The sequence below is a fragment of the Bacillus rossius genome, chromosome 1 (assembly GCF_032445375.1).
Source record: "Bacillus rossius redtenbacheri isolate Brsri chromosome 1, Brsri_v3, whole genome shotgun sequence".
NCBI classification, from domain to species: Eukaryota; Metazoa; Arthropoda; class Insecta; order Phasmatodea; family Bacillidae; genus Bacillus; species Bacillus rossius.
Genome location: NC_086330.1, coordinates 365222265 through 365237131, shown reverse-complemented (window position 1 = coordinate 365237131; position 14867 = coordinate 365222265). Strand labels below are relative to the sequence as shown.

Here is a 14867-nt window from a genome sequence, read left to right as displayed (position 1 = left end):
TATGTGTCAACGACTAAATTAACTACCTATTTTTAAAAACAAATTGAAACAAACATGGCGTCTTTCTGTTTTCACATCTCTGCTGAGGCACGTCATAGAGTTGCACACATCTATGAACTACATATATCTATGGCACCTTCAACTGTTATATTTTGATTGTATAACGTACTTTGTTTACGGATGTGACGAGAACATTAAATATTTTCACGTGTAATCTATTTTATAGTTAAAGAGATGAATATTATTCCACATAAATCCAAAAAAATCATTCATATGTGAATTGAACGTGAGTTGAGCCATTTCATGCTGCAGTTAAGTTGTAGTGAAGGGCTATTTTCGTAAAGGGTTTTGCTATACTGCCAGTACCGGTACCGACATTTTAGCTGCGGTTCTCGGTGCCGGTTAAAATGCTGAGAACCGTTGGAACCGAGAACCGAGGACCGGTACCGACCCATCCCTAATTTATATAAATTAAGATAACTCCTAACGTGCACCCATTAGTTCAAGGTTAGTGAACACTGCAACACCAAGACCTGACCTGGGGCGTCCGACAGAGCCGGAACATGCCGTACACGACGGAGGACAGGATGGCGTCCTTGGTGCACCTGAACTCGGCCACGTTGCTCAGCTTGAAGACGAGAGCCAGCAGATGGTGCTCCGCGTCGGTGATGCGTGGCATCCCCTTCCGCACCTCCACGTAGTCTCGACTGATGTTGTTCATCGTGGCGCGGATTATGCTACTGCACCGACAAACAACGAGTGCAATCACGCCTGAATGCAGAGTTTTAGTGATTATGGATATGACTGTGTCTGAATTTAAGTTTTTATTTTAACAGATAGGTCAGGTAAAATGATGTACAAGAACCATAGATGTAAATATTGATACTTATTAACAATATTTGTTCATTTTAATTAAATTTTGTAACTGAATTAAATGGAAATGAAAAAAAAAAATATATATATTTATGATGATCAAACTAACAGCCTCACTGTTTTTAGTGACTTTTTACTTAATTCGAGTTTTATACGAGAACTGTACAGCTTGATACGTATATCTTTAGCGTTCTTCTGAGGAAAAAAGTACTCTAGCTTTTAGAAACCCCACCAAATTTGAAATAAATAACAAAATTATAAGTCAATTTATAATTTTTAATGAAGAAAAAATAATATGATAGTAAAATTACCATTAATATTTACCCTAATCAAAAACAAATTACATATTACACTTATAAACATATGTATGTGTATGTGTATGTGTGTGTGTGTGTGTGTGTGTGTATATATATATATATATATATATATATATATATATATATATATGCTTACACTCTTGATGGCTATATAACCAGCCGCCACGACCCTTTAAAAGAGAAAAGATAAGGTGACTAGTAACTTACATTGCCAGTATCTCTGCTGTCATCCCTCGGCTGTAGTTGGTTAGACTGTATACTGTGGCGTCCACACTTTTCTGCGACAATTCCTTTTTAAGGAACTCTGTTAAAATACCGTCAGCATAAGTTTCCATATCTGGAAAAAAATATCACCTATTTAATTTCATAAACACTTAGCATATGGAACATGTTACAGACAAATAAAAGTAAGGACATTCAGTATTCAGGCAAAATAAAACTGCCTAGACTTTTCTTTGCCTTAAAAAAAGACATACCCTTCTAAAAAGATGCCCTTTAAAAATTAAAAATAGATATTTTAAGCAGGTATCTTCAGATTTGTTTTTACAGGATTTGCTTTCCACTAAATTATACATTAGTTCTGACACTAAATGACTATGTAAATGTGTTTAAAGGGTCATGAAATTAACATAAAAACTCTAAATTTGTGAAGCGAAAATTTTTTTCCCCATAAAATATACATTGAACTATTTTCTGTATTGAACTACTATACGGTACAGAGTTTGCCATGCTTTAAACATTATATGTGGATGAAGGAGTGTCTTATTTAATAAAATCATGGCGAACTTATTATATTAATTTAGAGCACATATTTCCCACTAACAACGTTCAGTTCAAATTCACCAGTCTCACAAGAAATACAAACACTTAACTAAACAAAGACAAAACCTAATGTATAAAAAACTATCTAGTCTCCTAGCAAAGTAACACTTCATGTGGATGGACTGATGCCTATCATCTGGTGAGCCATCATGGTCCATGCCACCACGAATATGTGTGCATACCACAGGATGGTCCTTTGACTTGACATGTCCCCATTATTGAGCAATTGGCAATGAACATTTCCAACACGTAGAGTGGAGTCCACCCAAGCTAGAGAAAAACTAGAGTTAGATCAGGCTACAAGTGAGGGTATGTTCACAGAGTGAGGAAGAAATCTTAGGCAGTAGTTCAGCAGCTCTGCCAACGGATGAGCACTGCACAGCCCAAGTCTGGGAAGCGACGCTGGCTTGTTTCAGCGGCGAGACTTCAAAATTGACCACGATAAGGTGGACACACATGTTACCGTCACGGTCGACTGATTTAAGATACGCTGCAGCTGCACCTCAATGCTGGCCCTTAACAATACAACACTAGGCAGAGAAAGCTGTTTTACTGAGCAGAGGCTCAAGGGGTAAACTCTAGAGAGGGTAAGCGTTCATGCCAACCTAACCCTTGAACCCAGATCCACTGCATTAGGATCTTTGCCCATATCACTGTAGGGAATAACCAACCCGTCAGATTACATACGTGTGTAATTTGCGACATTAAAGATCAGTGGATTAACTACCACCAGCACTCAGATCACACGAAAAGGAGTCCTTTCTGAGCTCCACTGTAGATCTAGAACTTTTACAAGGGAGGGAGAAAACCATTCATTCTAAGGCTCGAAGGTTTCCATGATAGCTAGGGGCAGGTCCTCCAGAACCATAGAATGCTTGACCACTTCCAGAGCTGACACCACCCCGCTGTTCCTTCACAGGCACTGCTCCTGCGACAGTGTGGTGATACGGGACGTTCGCAGCTGAAGGGTACAATTACAACATACAAGTGATCAACTAATACACTAAAAAGGGTTGAGATATATGGTCATTCCGTAGAACGAATCGATAAAAAAAAAATTGTTTTCATATACTATCAACTACAAGTACATTTTCTTTATGTCGCACAAAAACAGAACACAGTAAAACCCAAACCAAAAAAAAAACAAATCTGTGATTTCATTTTGGAGCCTAGACCCTGGCAGAAGAATGTTATTCGATGATAACTGATGAGCCATGTGTAGGTTTAGCACCCCCAACCAATATAACTCTTTAACTTATTGGTTGAGATGGAGGTGTTGATTACACCACGGTGAAGGCTGAAGCATTCTGAAAATTGGATGAACCACAGAATGGCTGTTTGATGAAACACGTGCCACATGACCCGAGTCAAAGTAATCTTGCACAAATTCTGGGTTCAAACAAATGATTGGCATGCCAACTTCTTTCCAAGGAGTAAAATCTGTGTGCTGCATGAACACAAGAGTTCTCAAGTCTTTAAGAATGAGGTGCTAATGGTAGTTTAACTTTGTACCTACTTTAGACTTCAAGAGAATGCGGGTTTACAAAATAATTTCCATATAAATCAGGTGATTTCACGGAGGAATCAAGAGCATGTTCCATTCCTAGACATTGAGAAAGAGGTAAGCTGTTTTGACTTTCACCATGAAGTACAAAACCAAATCCAGATTACAATAAATACATATTAATTTTTTTCCCCAAACTATTTAGTTCATTTTAGTACAAAATTCACGCTAAATTAATTTATTATAATGCAATATAAAATCTTCATAATTTGAGTAAGTTTTGTCAAATTGCTGATTACGTTCATAATTTTTAGTTCAATGAATTTTTTGAAATAAAATATATCTTTATAATTTAAGTAAGGTTTGTCAAATTGCTGATTACGTTCATAATTTTTAGTTCAATGAATTTTTTGAAATAAAATATATCTTTATAATTTAAGTAAGGTTTGTCAAATTGCTGATTATGTTCTTATTTTTAGTTCAATTGGTCTGTGCTACATGGCATATTAACTTGAATTTTGGTGTTATGTATATGGTGTATTGACAATTGACATGCTTTGCAGTGTTACTTCAGTTTTATATTACAATTCACCATATAATCTTAGAATCTTACCCCTATCTAATAGATATCTACTTAATATCTGTTGATAAATTTGAATCGGAAATGAAATGCAAGAGAGCATGATAAATTCATACGAAATGCCCTCAAATATTAGTAATGACGAGAACATGACGTATGAGACTGAACCTTAAGACTACAGCACTGGTAGACCATCCACAGCTATGCTCTATGACATTTAACTCAGTGTAGGATAATAGCCGAGATACCGATTGTAATAATGGCACTTGAGCTGCATTATCTAAAAGGCATAGCATAACATAAGCTTTACCATTGGTAACATAGACTTTAAAAAATAGAGGCTAGAAAGATTATAGTTTGACTTTCATGAGCTGTCAGACCTACTAACTGTGTATCTGACAAGTTTTCGTTACCTACCTTACATTTCAGATTAATCTTCATGGTCATTTATTTTAAGTCATAATGCAGCAGTAAGTAATTCTTTCGAGCACACTAAGTACAACATGTATTCAACTAGGGGCTTTCAGCAAACCAATGAGCTACTCCAAGACAATAAAAGGACAGTTTCTTATTTATAACGATTTGCTGCCTTTCCCTTGATGATACACCGAGAAAGTACAGATAGAATTTGTGATTTTGTAGCATTGCACAATGAGGATGTTATATACATATATTTTTTTTGGGTCTAAGAATATTGATTAAGAATAACTTTGATATGAAGGATAATAATTAATATGTAGATAAGGATATTGTTCAGATCTGTTAAGAATTGTTATTAATTACTTTGGTTAAATTTCATGGAAAGCCTTAAAATACTTATTTCCTTGAGATACTTACTTATTAAATTGATGGTTAATTCCAGTCCATAATAATAGGGATGGGGCGAATCCTGATTTCCTCGAATCCGAATCCTAACTCAAATCCTCGACTGGAATTGCCGAATCTCGAACCCAAACCCGAATCTTTTAACAGATGATGTCCACATATCTAATGTAGGTGAGATGTATTCTGCTTGCACTAAAAGTCCCTTGACTTTATCACATGTAGTTTAGTACATTTCTGGTATAGCCTAAGTGTATATAAAGACAAAAATTTTTTCTTGAGAAATTTCAGTTTTAGTACAGATTAGCGGTTAGGATTTTTTCTATAAATAAGCTAGAGGTCTGCGAGCCTAAGAATTTTACTTCGAGCCGAGCTCGAGCTTTTGTGGTACAGTTACACTTTTGGGAAATTATTTTTATCTTAAACTTAGTATAATGTTTGAATAAAGTATTAAAATGAAGTGGGCTTATTAATTTTGGGTAACTATTTACAGTGTGTGTTTACATTTGGCACTGCTAGAAAAAAATAACATTTTTTTCCATTGAATCTTACCTGTTTACATTGGTTCATTAGTAACTGATATCATCCAACTAACATAACCAAGTATATGTTTGTGTAAATGTAACATATCTTTGGGAAAATTTCATCCTTGTCAATTTTTCTGGAGTCCTTACTGAGCTTCAACAAACTTAGCACCAAAAATCATGTTGTTTGAAAAGTACATTCACATTGTTTCAACATTTCCACTTTTCAGCACAATAATTCTGAGAGAGATTGTCACAGAGTATTAAATTCTGTTCTTTAATCAGGAGTTAAGTTAGCTCTACGATTGAAGATAGTGTTTACAGCAGAAGAGAAACGTCTCTCGCTGGCAACCTGCTTGGCTGGAATGCTTTAGTAAAATTGCTTAACCTCAAAATTAGTGTCATAAATATCTGTAACTGGACATTAAAGTTTAATCAATTGAAAGTAATACAAATAAAAGCATTTTACTTCATTCAATTTACACATGCAAAAAAAACATAACACATAAACCTACATGGAAATTAAAGTATTTTTTAATATCCTGAAGTCTGAAATATGTTTACTCATGTCATTAAATGTAGAGCTGTATTGAAGAAGCCGATTTTGCCAATATTTAGTTGAATCGGCATTTCTGCCGACTTCCGATTCAGTACGCTTGTTAATTTTCGGCTGATATTACTGAAAAACGAAAGAGACTGTCATAACCTAAAAATCCACGAGTACCATTTTCACTTTTCGTAGTAGTACTGCGTTCTTTCAGATCGCATTATTTCTTCGCAACATGTGCCAACCGTACATTTCAAAGTTTAACATCCTTTTATTTTTTTCAACAATGTTCTTTAATTCAATATGTCATAAATAAATAATACATTACTATCACGGTAAATATACATCTCGGTTGTTACGGTAACTATAGTGCAAATATGGTAGCTATCATGCTTCTGTAGAGGTGGGTCGAAAAGTATCAACTTGATACTTTGGTACTGATACGCGCCTGTATCAGGAACGGCAAACGAGTACACTTGAAAAGTATCAGAAACTTTATTATCAGTACAGAATTCACCTGGAACAACACCACGGCCAATGAGCGCAGTACCCGATCGCAGATGACGGTCACTTGGGCGGAGCTTGTGAAAGGGGAGGGAGCAGGAACGACGAATAAGGGATAAAGAAGGGAAAGAATGTAGGGGAGGAAGTGCAGGGGTGGGCGTTGATGCCTTGAAGGAGAGGCGCAAAGCGATATTGTTACAAGCAGGGCTGCCACTCATGGGTTTTTCCACCCAGATCTGGGTTTTTCCAATGGTGTTTGGGTTTCTGGGTTTTTAAATAATGAATTCCAACAATTCTAGGTTTTTTATAATTTTAATTATTTTTATACCTAAAACAATAATAAAGGTAGTAGCTACTGTATCTGTTGCAATATCTGTTTGATAAATGCAAACAAGTCTATGTGTTTCACACACAAAAATACATATAAACACAAAACTAGTTTTCAAGAAGCTAAGTCGAATATTAAATTAGACACATTCTTCAAAGAGGCTTGCAGAACACAAAACCAATGCAACAATTAACCTTCAAACCAATCTTGTAGAATCAGACTCTGAATAAAGACTAACGTACATGATGCAGTTTTATAAAAACAATTACCGGCTTAAAGAATGCAGTGATGGTGTTTGTTTTGTCATGTATATATTTGTAGGTTTTTTTATGATATGTGCTGGTCCAAGAATTACTTATACAGCCATTTTGCTGCAGTGTAATTTTCTTGTATTGGTTGTATTTAACCGTTTTCAGTCTTGTAAGGTAATTAATTGTTTTATATTAAAACCAGTTATGTTTATATTTTTGAATTAGTAAGCAAACATTTTCAACGATAGCATTTTAGACGCATCTGGGTTTTTTACCCATGTGTCTGGGTTTTTTTGTAGGTTATCTAGGTTTTTCATGAATATCAGAGTGGCAGCCCTGGTTACAAGTCGTTTTGTTTATTGTCCTACTTCAAAGTACGCTCAGTGCGCAGTGCATGCACCGTCTCGTTCAATAAGAAAACTAATGAAATTTTAATATTAAAAAGTACATTAATACAAGATATAATATTTATATTTGTGCACCTAACAGCTATGAAAATGCAAATAAATTCTCAGTTGACACTAATAACAGATGTAATCAACATATGGACTATCTTTTTTCGAAAACAACGAGTAACTAGTGTTTTTATACATTAAAAATTCACGATTTTATCAAAAATAAAAAATAAAAAAACAGATAGGTACATTAGTGAGCATACTATATCAATGTTTTTTCAAATGTTTCTTCAGATTAGTCGATGATTTATAACTCAGTTTTTGTTTACACAAATTACAATTAGCAAACTCATTATTTTCCGTGAAAAAATTCCACACAAATGAAGTCTTTTTCGTGCACTTATCCATTCCTTATTTCACTATAAAGATACTAACTACAAAGCATGACAGCCCGCAACATGGTGATACACGGCCAGGACGAACTGCAGTGAATGTTGAATTGATTGATACTGGCTGTATCAGGAGGGCATGAGAGTATCAGAGGTAGAGAATTACCAGGCGTGATAAATAATGTATCAGATTCTCCTTCCGGTCGCACGGTCTGCGTACGCGGAGCTTTGTTGCCTCCTGGGAACGTCTGATACAGAAGTATCAGAGACTTGTAACATGGTACAATGCTGTATCAGTATCATGTTGGAACAGATACCGAAAATTGCTGTCACAACCCACCTCTATGCTTCTGTAGTAATTATGGTATTATACAAAGAATCTTTAGCTCTTTTTATGGTAATTATCTTAAAATAACTATTGGGTTTGTACTGTAGTTATGGTACATCATCCATATTTCTTCGTATGTTGTTGTTCATTTGTCTTTTCTTAATATTTACTTTTACGTGCGCCATTATTTGAGAAAGGAAGTTTCAGAAAAAATTTTAACGGACTTTATATCACACATTTAATGGCGTAAATGATGAGACCACGGGCAATTTAAACGCTTTATACGGAAAAACCTACCATGCGGGACCTCGTAAGCGAGTTTTACTGTATTTTTTCCCCGTAAATAGTAAAAACCGAATCCTTTGACGAATCCTATATCAGACCCGCCGAATCTTCGAATCCCTAGGATTCGGCGGATTCGGCGGATATTGGATTTGGTCGCCCCATCCCTAATAATAATTAATTTTGATGTTTGATAATTAATTCCAGTAATTGTTTTATTTAAAGCAGGACATCATTTTTAAACTAAAATTCTAATACTGTATGAATTTCAATTTTCATTACTAAATTTTGAACATTGTATTTAAATTAATTGAGTAATTTTAAATTCTATTGGATATTGCTAGTGTAATATTACGAGAATAGTCTGGAAGGTACAGAAGGGAAGCGTGGACAGGCGCGACACCCTGGCGCCAGAAAGTTATTTTTCACCTTGTAAATGCGTGTTTGGAATTTACGTGTCACGTGGATGCACAGCTGTAGCGACTGTCTGGTAGGTTCTCTGGAGGCTACCACTAGCCAGCCAATCAGGCCGAGCCCTGGCATGGAATGATGCGCCCATCCGAATTTCCTTATATGGTCATGTTTTAGAATTCTGTGCGCTGATTGGTCAGTTGGCCCACGGGATTGCCTCCCTTGTGTTCACCTTTACAAGGGAAGGTAATCTCGTCGACCAAGTCACTTGTTGCTCGATCGTTGCCGAACACGGTCGCGTCGTCGGCAAGTCACAAGACATCATGGAAAGTTACTAAGAGATAATTTAACGCCTAGGGGCTGGGGCCAGTCCGTATTTTTTTAACCTAAGTTAATTTTTTTCGGACTAATTAAGTAGAAATTTAGGCCCTAGGCGTCGGCATCGGCCCGACTTCGAGGGATTACGGTCCGCGATTGACGGTACCTTGAGTTATGTAGTTATCCAAGGGACATTACTAAGTTTTTTTTTGGCGAGTGACAAGACTCCTCAACCATCAACGGCAAGATGTATGGTGCTGTGGTATGTATTTGGACCTCATCCTAGCAAAATTCAAAGACATTGTAAAAATTTGTATAAGAAAAGACAAAAAAAACTGTGCCAGTAACTAAGTTTTCTAACTAAATTCATTTGTAAAATTGTGTACTGAGGCCATGTAATGATGACAAAAAACTTTTTTTGAAAAATAAACAAAGGTAATTTAATAAACTCTTTTATTTCCAAATAACGTAGAACGCAACCACCATAATGAAAAATTCCTAAAGAACATTGTTTGTCTTTTGTTACGTTTCTCTGTGTGCGTAGCCGGGCCACACATACAACGTAACAATTTGTCAACCCCAAAAAACTAGCAATGTTCACAAATTTAGTACATTTCGAGGTCAATTGACTTGTCGTTCATAAAATATTTTCTACCCTTTCTAAATCTTATAATTTTAATGAGAATAACGATGACTTTTCATTCAAACCTATACAAGACCCTGTTTTTACCAAAAATCACTAAGAAAATTGAGCCTAGATTTCAAAACGATAGCAAAATTTTTTTTTTGCTACATTGAGTTACATTATGTAAAAAAATAATAAATATCTATGATGGTCAAGCAAACACACGTCTGCAAGTGTGAACATGCTGCTCTGCCCACTTTGGGACTGGACACAACTCTCGGAAACTCCACAGCACTTCTCTCCCTTGGCCATACACACGGAGTGCCCACGTCATACAAGCTGTAAACCCAAACTATGGTGCTTACAAAATTTTTAATGGAAAATAAATAATTCCAGGTGCTAGCCCTGTACACCAGAGAAGAGGACTGACTCATCAGGATGTAGAACATCACAGTGAAATGTCTTCAAACTGGCACTCTAAGACATAGTCAAGCCTGGACGGAAAATTTTCCAGATTATAGTGTGTCAATGCAGTTCTAATGAGAATACCAAATGTAAAATATAACTCACTAGAATACAGGAAACACTGTACTGCATTGAAAATGGACAGTAAAGATAAAATCTGAGCAAACTAAAAATGCCCGCAGAGCAGAAATGCGACCTGGAATTCAGCCAAAAAATCTAAACCTGAGCAACTCGATTGGTGCCAGATTATAGAATGTGCCAAACCATACAATTATAAACTTTTTATTGTAATTCATTTTTAGTTGCATGTAATATGTATCTTAAGACAAAAAGATTATAAATTCCCCCCCCCCCCCGCCCCCAAAATCCCTTTTCATAAAATCATAGAATACTCTCATCATGAACGTAGTTTCAAGCGTACGGGAGGGGGGAAGGGCCAGCCCTCCTGTGCAAAACCCCTGGGCCACTGATTCTGCAGGCTCTGTGCGAACCCTGCAGATTTGCTTACTCTTATAAACCTGTAAAAATACAAGACTTAAAGCCAATATTTACAAATTCATGGATGAATAAAAGATACCTTCTAAACAAATTTTTACCATATTTTAGAATGCTTATGTGCAATATTATTTTGGGCTAAACAAACTAAAAAAATAATTAAGAATGAATACTTACGCTGAAAATTGGGATTGGTATTGAACTTGCGATCTGCGTGCACCTTGTGCTGAGCCCTCACGAAGTACGGCCTCCAGCACTCCTGAAAGGACTGCTTCGTGGCAGCCGTTTCAGGGTCCTTGCCGCCTGGCTGGACGTCAGGACCTCTGGAGCCAAACGGACCAGGAGGCGCTCTGGGGACTTGCACACTCGAAGCTTGTGGGAACATCCTTGAGGTTGAAGGACCAGGTGCACTACTAGCTGTACTACGCATTGTTGAAGGTACTGCACAAGATCTGTTCTGCAAAGCACCTGGGGTCCTTGACAAATTCTTAATTGATTCATTAGATGCTAAGTGCAATGTGGTGTGGGGCTCTAACTCAGATTGCGGTGGCTTTGCAATCACAGAGGAAGGGTGCAATGGTTTAGTCACAACCATCGCTGCACAATGTTTTGGCCTCATAATTACAGAATCAGGTGAATATAATGGCTCTGAAGACACTACACCTTGGAGATTGACATTACTTGTCATAGGAACTTCTCGACTATTAAAGCCTACACACGATGGTATAACATTGTTTGCAACTTCTTTCACATCACTATTTACACTCAACGACGAGTCAGAGTCACCTATGACTGCCTCCACGCTAATCAAGTCCTCAACGTTAGAGTCGTCGAGGTTCACAACATGTGCAGCTCTGGACTGGGTTCCCAGGGACTCGCTCTGGTTCAAATGCTGCAAACGCACTTCCTTCTCAACCGGACACGAGGTACCGCTTCTGTTCCTGCCGTACGTTTTGGCCGGAGGTGTTAACACCAAGTTCCTGCCATCGTCCTCTGATGGATCGCTATCCATGACGCCATCCCAATCACCTTCTCTATCTTTCTCCACCTTGATACGCTCCGGGAATATGAGCAGACTCGGGCACAGAGGGCTCACACTGTGTCCAGTTGAATGGTTCGTCAATGTGACACCTTCCTGAACAGCAACTGGTCTGGAACCTGCTGACGTGCCTTGCAACCCAACTATACACGCAGTAGGCCTTGTCAGTGATACAGGAGATGTTCTTCTATCGTTGGCAGCAGTGGGGGGCTTGCAAGCTCCAGCAAGAGATTCATTAGCTATAGCATTAAAAGGCTCTTCTGCAATAAGACAACCATCTTGTCTGGAGCCACAAGGCAAACTGCTATTGGGTCCAGAATAATTCAGTCTTGACGGTAACAGCAAATCATTACTGTAATACTCTGAATAAGTAGGAGTTCTACTGCCATCAATGTTGTCGTCACACACAGAATATTTACGTCTTGGTAGTACCTTTGATGAGTAATACTCTGTGAACGTAGGTGTTTTACAGCCGTCAACATCGACATCATGTCCCGGAGGCTCTATCCTTGCAGATCGCAAATCTGCTTGGTTTTGCTCCTCAGACACTATAGTATCGCCAGTGTCTTTACTTAAAGGGAATCCAACTTCTTGAGATGACAATCCTGGTTTGTAATAATCAGAAAGCATAAGGGTTTCACAGCTATCAGCATTTTCATGGCATACCAAATATTCCTGACTCAGCATCGGCAGTTTTTCTTTTCCACTATCAGCAGTTTGCTTTTCAGACTCATCATTTGATCCAACATCACTTTCTTTGCTCAAACTACAGACCCTTGCTTTCTTGCGTCTCCTTGTAGGTTTGGCATCTTTTTCCTCCACTTTCCCGATTTTACTTATTCGTTCACATTTCGAAATTATTTTTTTAAGGAGTGATGGTTTTTTAGTTTTCTGTATCGTTCTGGCATTTGAAATAGCTTTGAACTTTTCAGAAAGATACTCTCTCTTAAAGTTCAGATCTAAATTATATGGCAAGTTCTCTTCCAAATCATTATTTCCTTTACGAGCTATTCTTAATGGTTTGGCATTAGGAATTTTATACTCCATTCTTCTAACACATCCATTTTCCAGTATTGCAGTATTATTTATCTTACCCGTTGGTGCACTTTCTGAACTACGTTCTTTCAATTCAAACTGTTCTGATCTAACTGCAATTTCCATCTGACTTTTAGTTTCAACATTTGGCTTTAACGTCTCAAATATTCCCAATTTTTTAATGCTTTTTGATTTTCTTAAATTATTTTTCTTTCTAGAACATGGTGGAGGAGTTTCTTCATCACTTTCAACTTCTTTTTCACTGGACAGCAAACTAGACTTTCTACGACTTTCAAAGGCGGTTCTACGTTTTACATTTCCACGCTTTCCTTTACACCCACCAGAGTCCTCAGACTCGCACACTGAAATATTACGCTTCCGAAGAGCACGCCCACGTCCAACTTCAGTTTCAACATTTGAATTATTTGGTATGTGAATATGTTCTGCATTGGACGTATCCATAAAACTAACAACCTCTACATTAGAATCATCCTGAACACTAACTGGTTCTGCATTAAAACAATTATTTTCATTACTTTTCACTGTAATATTTTCCTCACCTGTACATTTAATATTAGAGCAGTCTTTTTTACCTACTACTAGTTGCTTACCTGAAGCTGCTAGTTCATTAGAGTTATCACCTTTTAGAAGAATATTTTTCAACGAAACTTTGCAAACAGAATTTCTACATCGACGTTTCAACAGCTCTTCATCGCTGCTGTCAGAGCTGGATAAAACTAACCTTCGTCCACATTTGGCGGGCAGTTTTATAAAAGAGCTTTCACTATTGCAGTCAGAGTCTGATGATTCAACATTATTTACACCAGCATCTCTACTACCAGAAGAAACTAGACTGCGGGTAGATGAACGTCTAGAAGCATGACTGCGTGTAGATCTATGAGGTTGAGGCGGAGTTGTGTCTATCGTATCGCGGGTCTTACGAACACGTTTCCTTTGCGATAAAGTAACGCCACTACTTCTTTTTGCAGAGCCTGGTGTGCCACGCCCAGACATGCCACCACAAGAGGCAGATGTCTCCTGAAACGAGGTTATTTTAGCCTTTATTTCTTCCAATGTTTCAGTTATTGCATTCTTAAATGGCGTGAACTCTTTGGCAACAAAGTCCTCAAACTCTCGCTTATGAACGGTTTCATCCATAATTTTTGTGAAGTACGTTTCTACACAGTCTTTTAAATCAGTAGTGATTCTTGTCAAGCTACTTTCTTGGAGATTAATTATTTGATGTGAAGGCTCATAATTTTTTACACACTTCTTTTCAACTCTGCAAATTTCTGTAGAAAGTTGTTTATCTGCACCATTTTGTTTTTCGCACATCACTTGGCTGACGTCCTGTTTAGGCAGTTTCCTGGTTTTCCTGCGTTCCTTGTTAGTAGCTTTCACGCTAACATACTTGATCTCCAGCTCACACTCCACATTCTCCATGCTACTGTCCTTGCCGGTGTGCTGTTCACCAGCCGAGGGTTCTGCGATCCGGTCTGCTGGGCCTGCGACCTGAATTCCCGACACTCCCGACTGACTCTGTTCTCCTCCTGAAATCACAATAAATAATCAAGGATGTACTTCTAAAGCATTCAAGCTAACAAAAATAGCAATGTAGATAGTAAAGGTATTTTACACTATCATTTCATAATACCACTTAATAGAACTCAATTTTTTAATAACATTTTTACAATTTTTATAGAATTATTTACATACATAATGAGATTGACAGGTAACTAACATGAACTTTACAAAGCAAAAATAATGCATAGAGTTAAAACTATTAAAAAATCAATAATACCACTCAATGGTATTTTTCTGCAAAATACATAATTTGCCTTTGAATTTTTGCCTTTAAAACATCAAGATAACTTATATATATTCACTCAAAATCAAAGATGTGAAAAATATTTTATTGTTAAAATGCATCATTCATCTAATCACACTCTACCGAATATACTCAATTCTAAAACACACCATTTTTTACACTTTTTGAACTCAGAATATGGGGTG

The 14867-nt window shown here is 37.2% G+C and overlaps 1 protein-coding gene across 3 annotated transcripts in view; it reads right to left on the bottom strand.

Annotated features, from left to right (window-relative positions):
• The window catches only part of LOC134528365 (uncharacterized), a 73010-nt gene that overhangs the window by 18505 nt on the left and 39638 nt on the right, over nt 1–14867 (bottom strand). For all 3 annotated transcript variants that reach the window (XM_063361932.1, XM_063361933.1, XM_063361934.1), the window contains 3 exons: nt 10958–14404; nt 1398–1527; nt 539–740 (listed from right to left, as the gene is read on the bottom strand). In XM_063361932.1, coding sequence (XP_063218002.1) covers nt 539–740; nt 1398–1527; nt 10958–14404 — 3779 coding nt within the window. The remainder of the gene's footprint in view (nt 1–538; nt 741–1397; nt 1528–10957; nt 14405–14867) is intronic.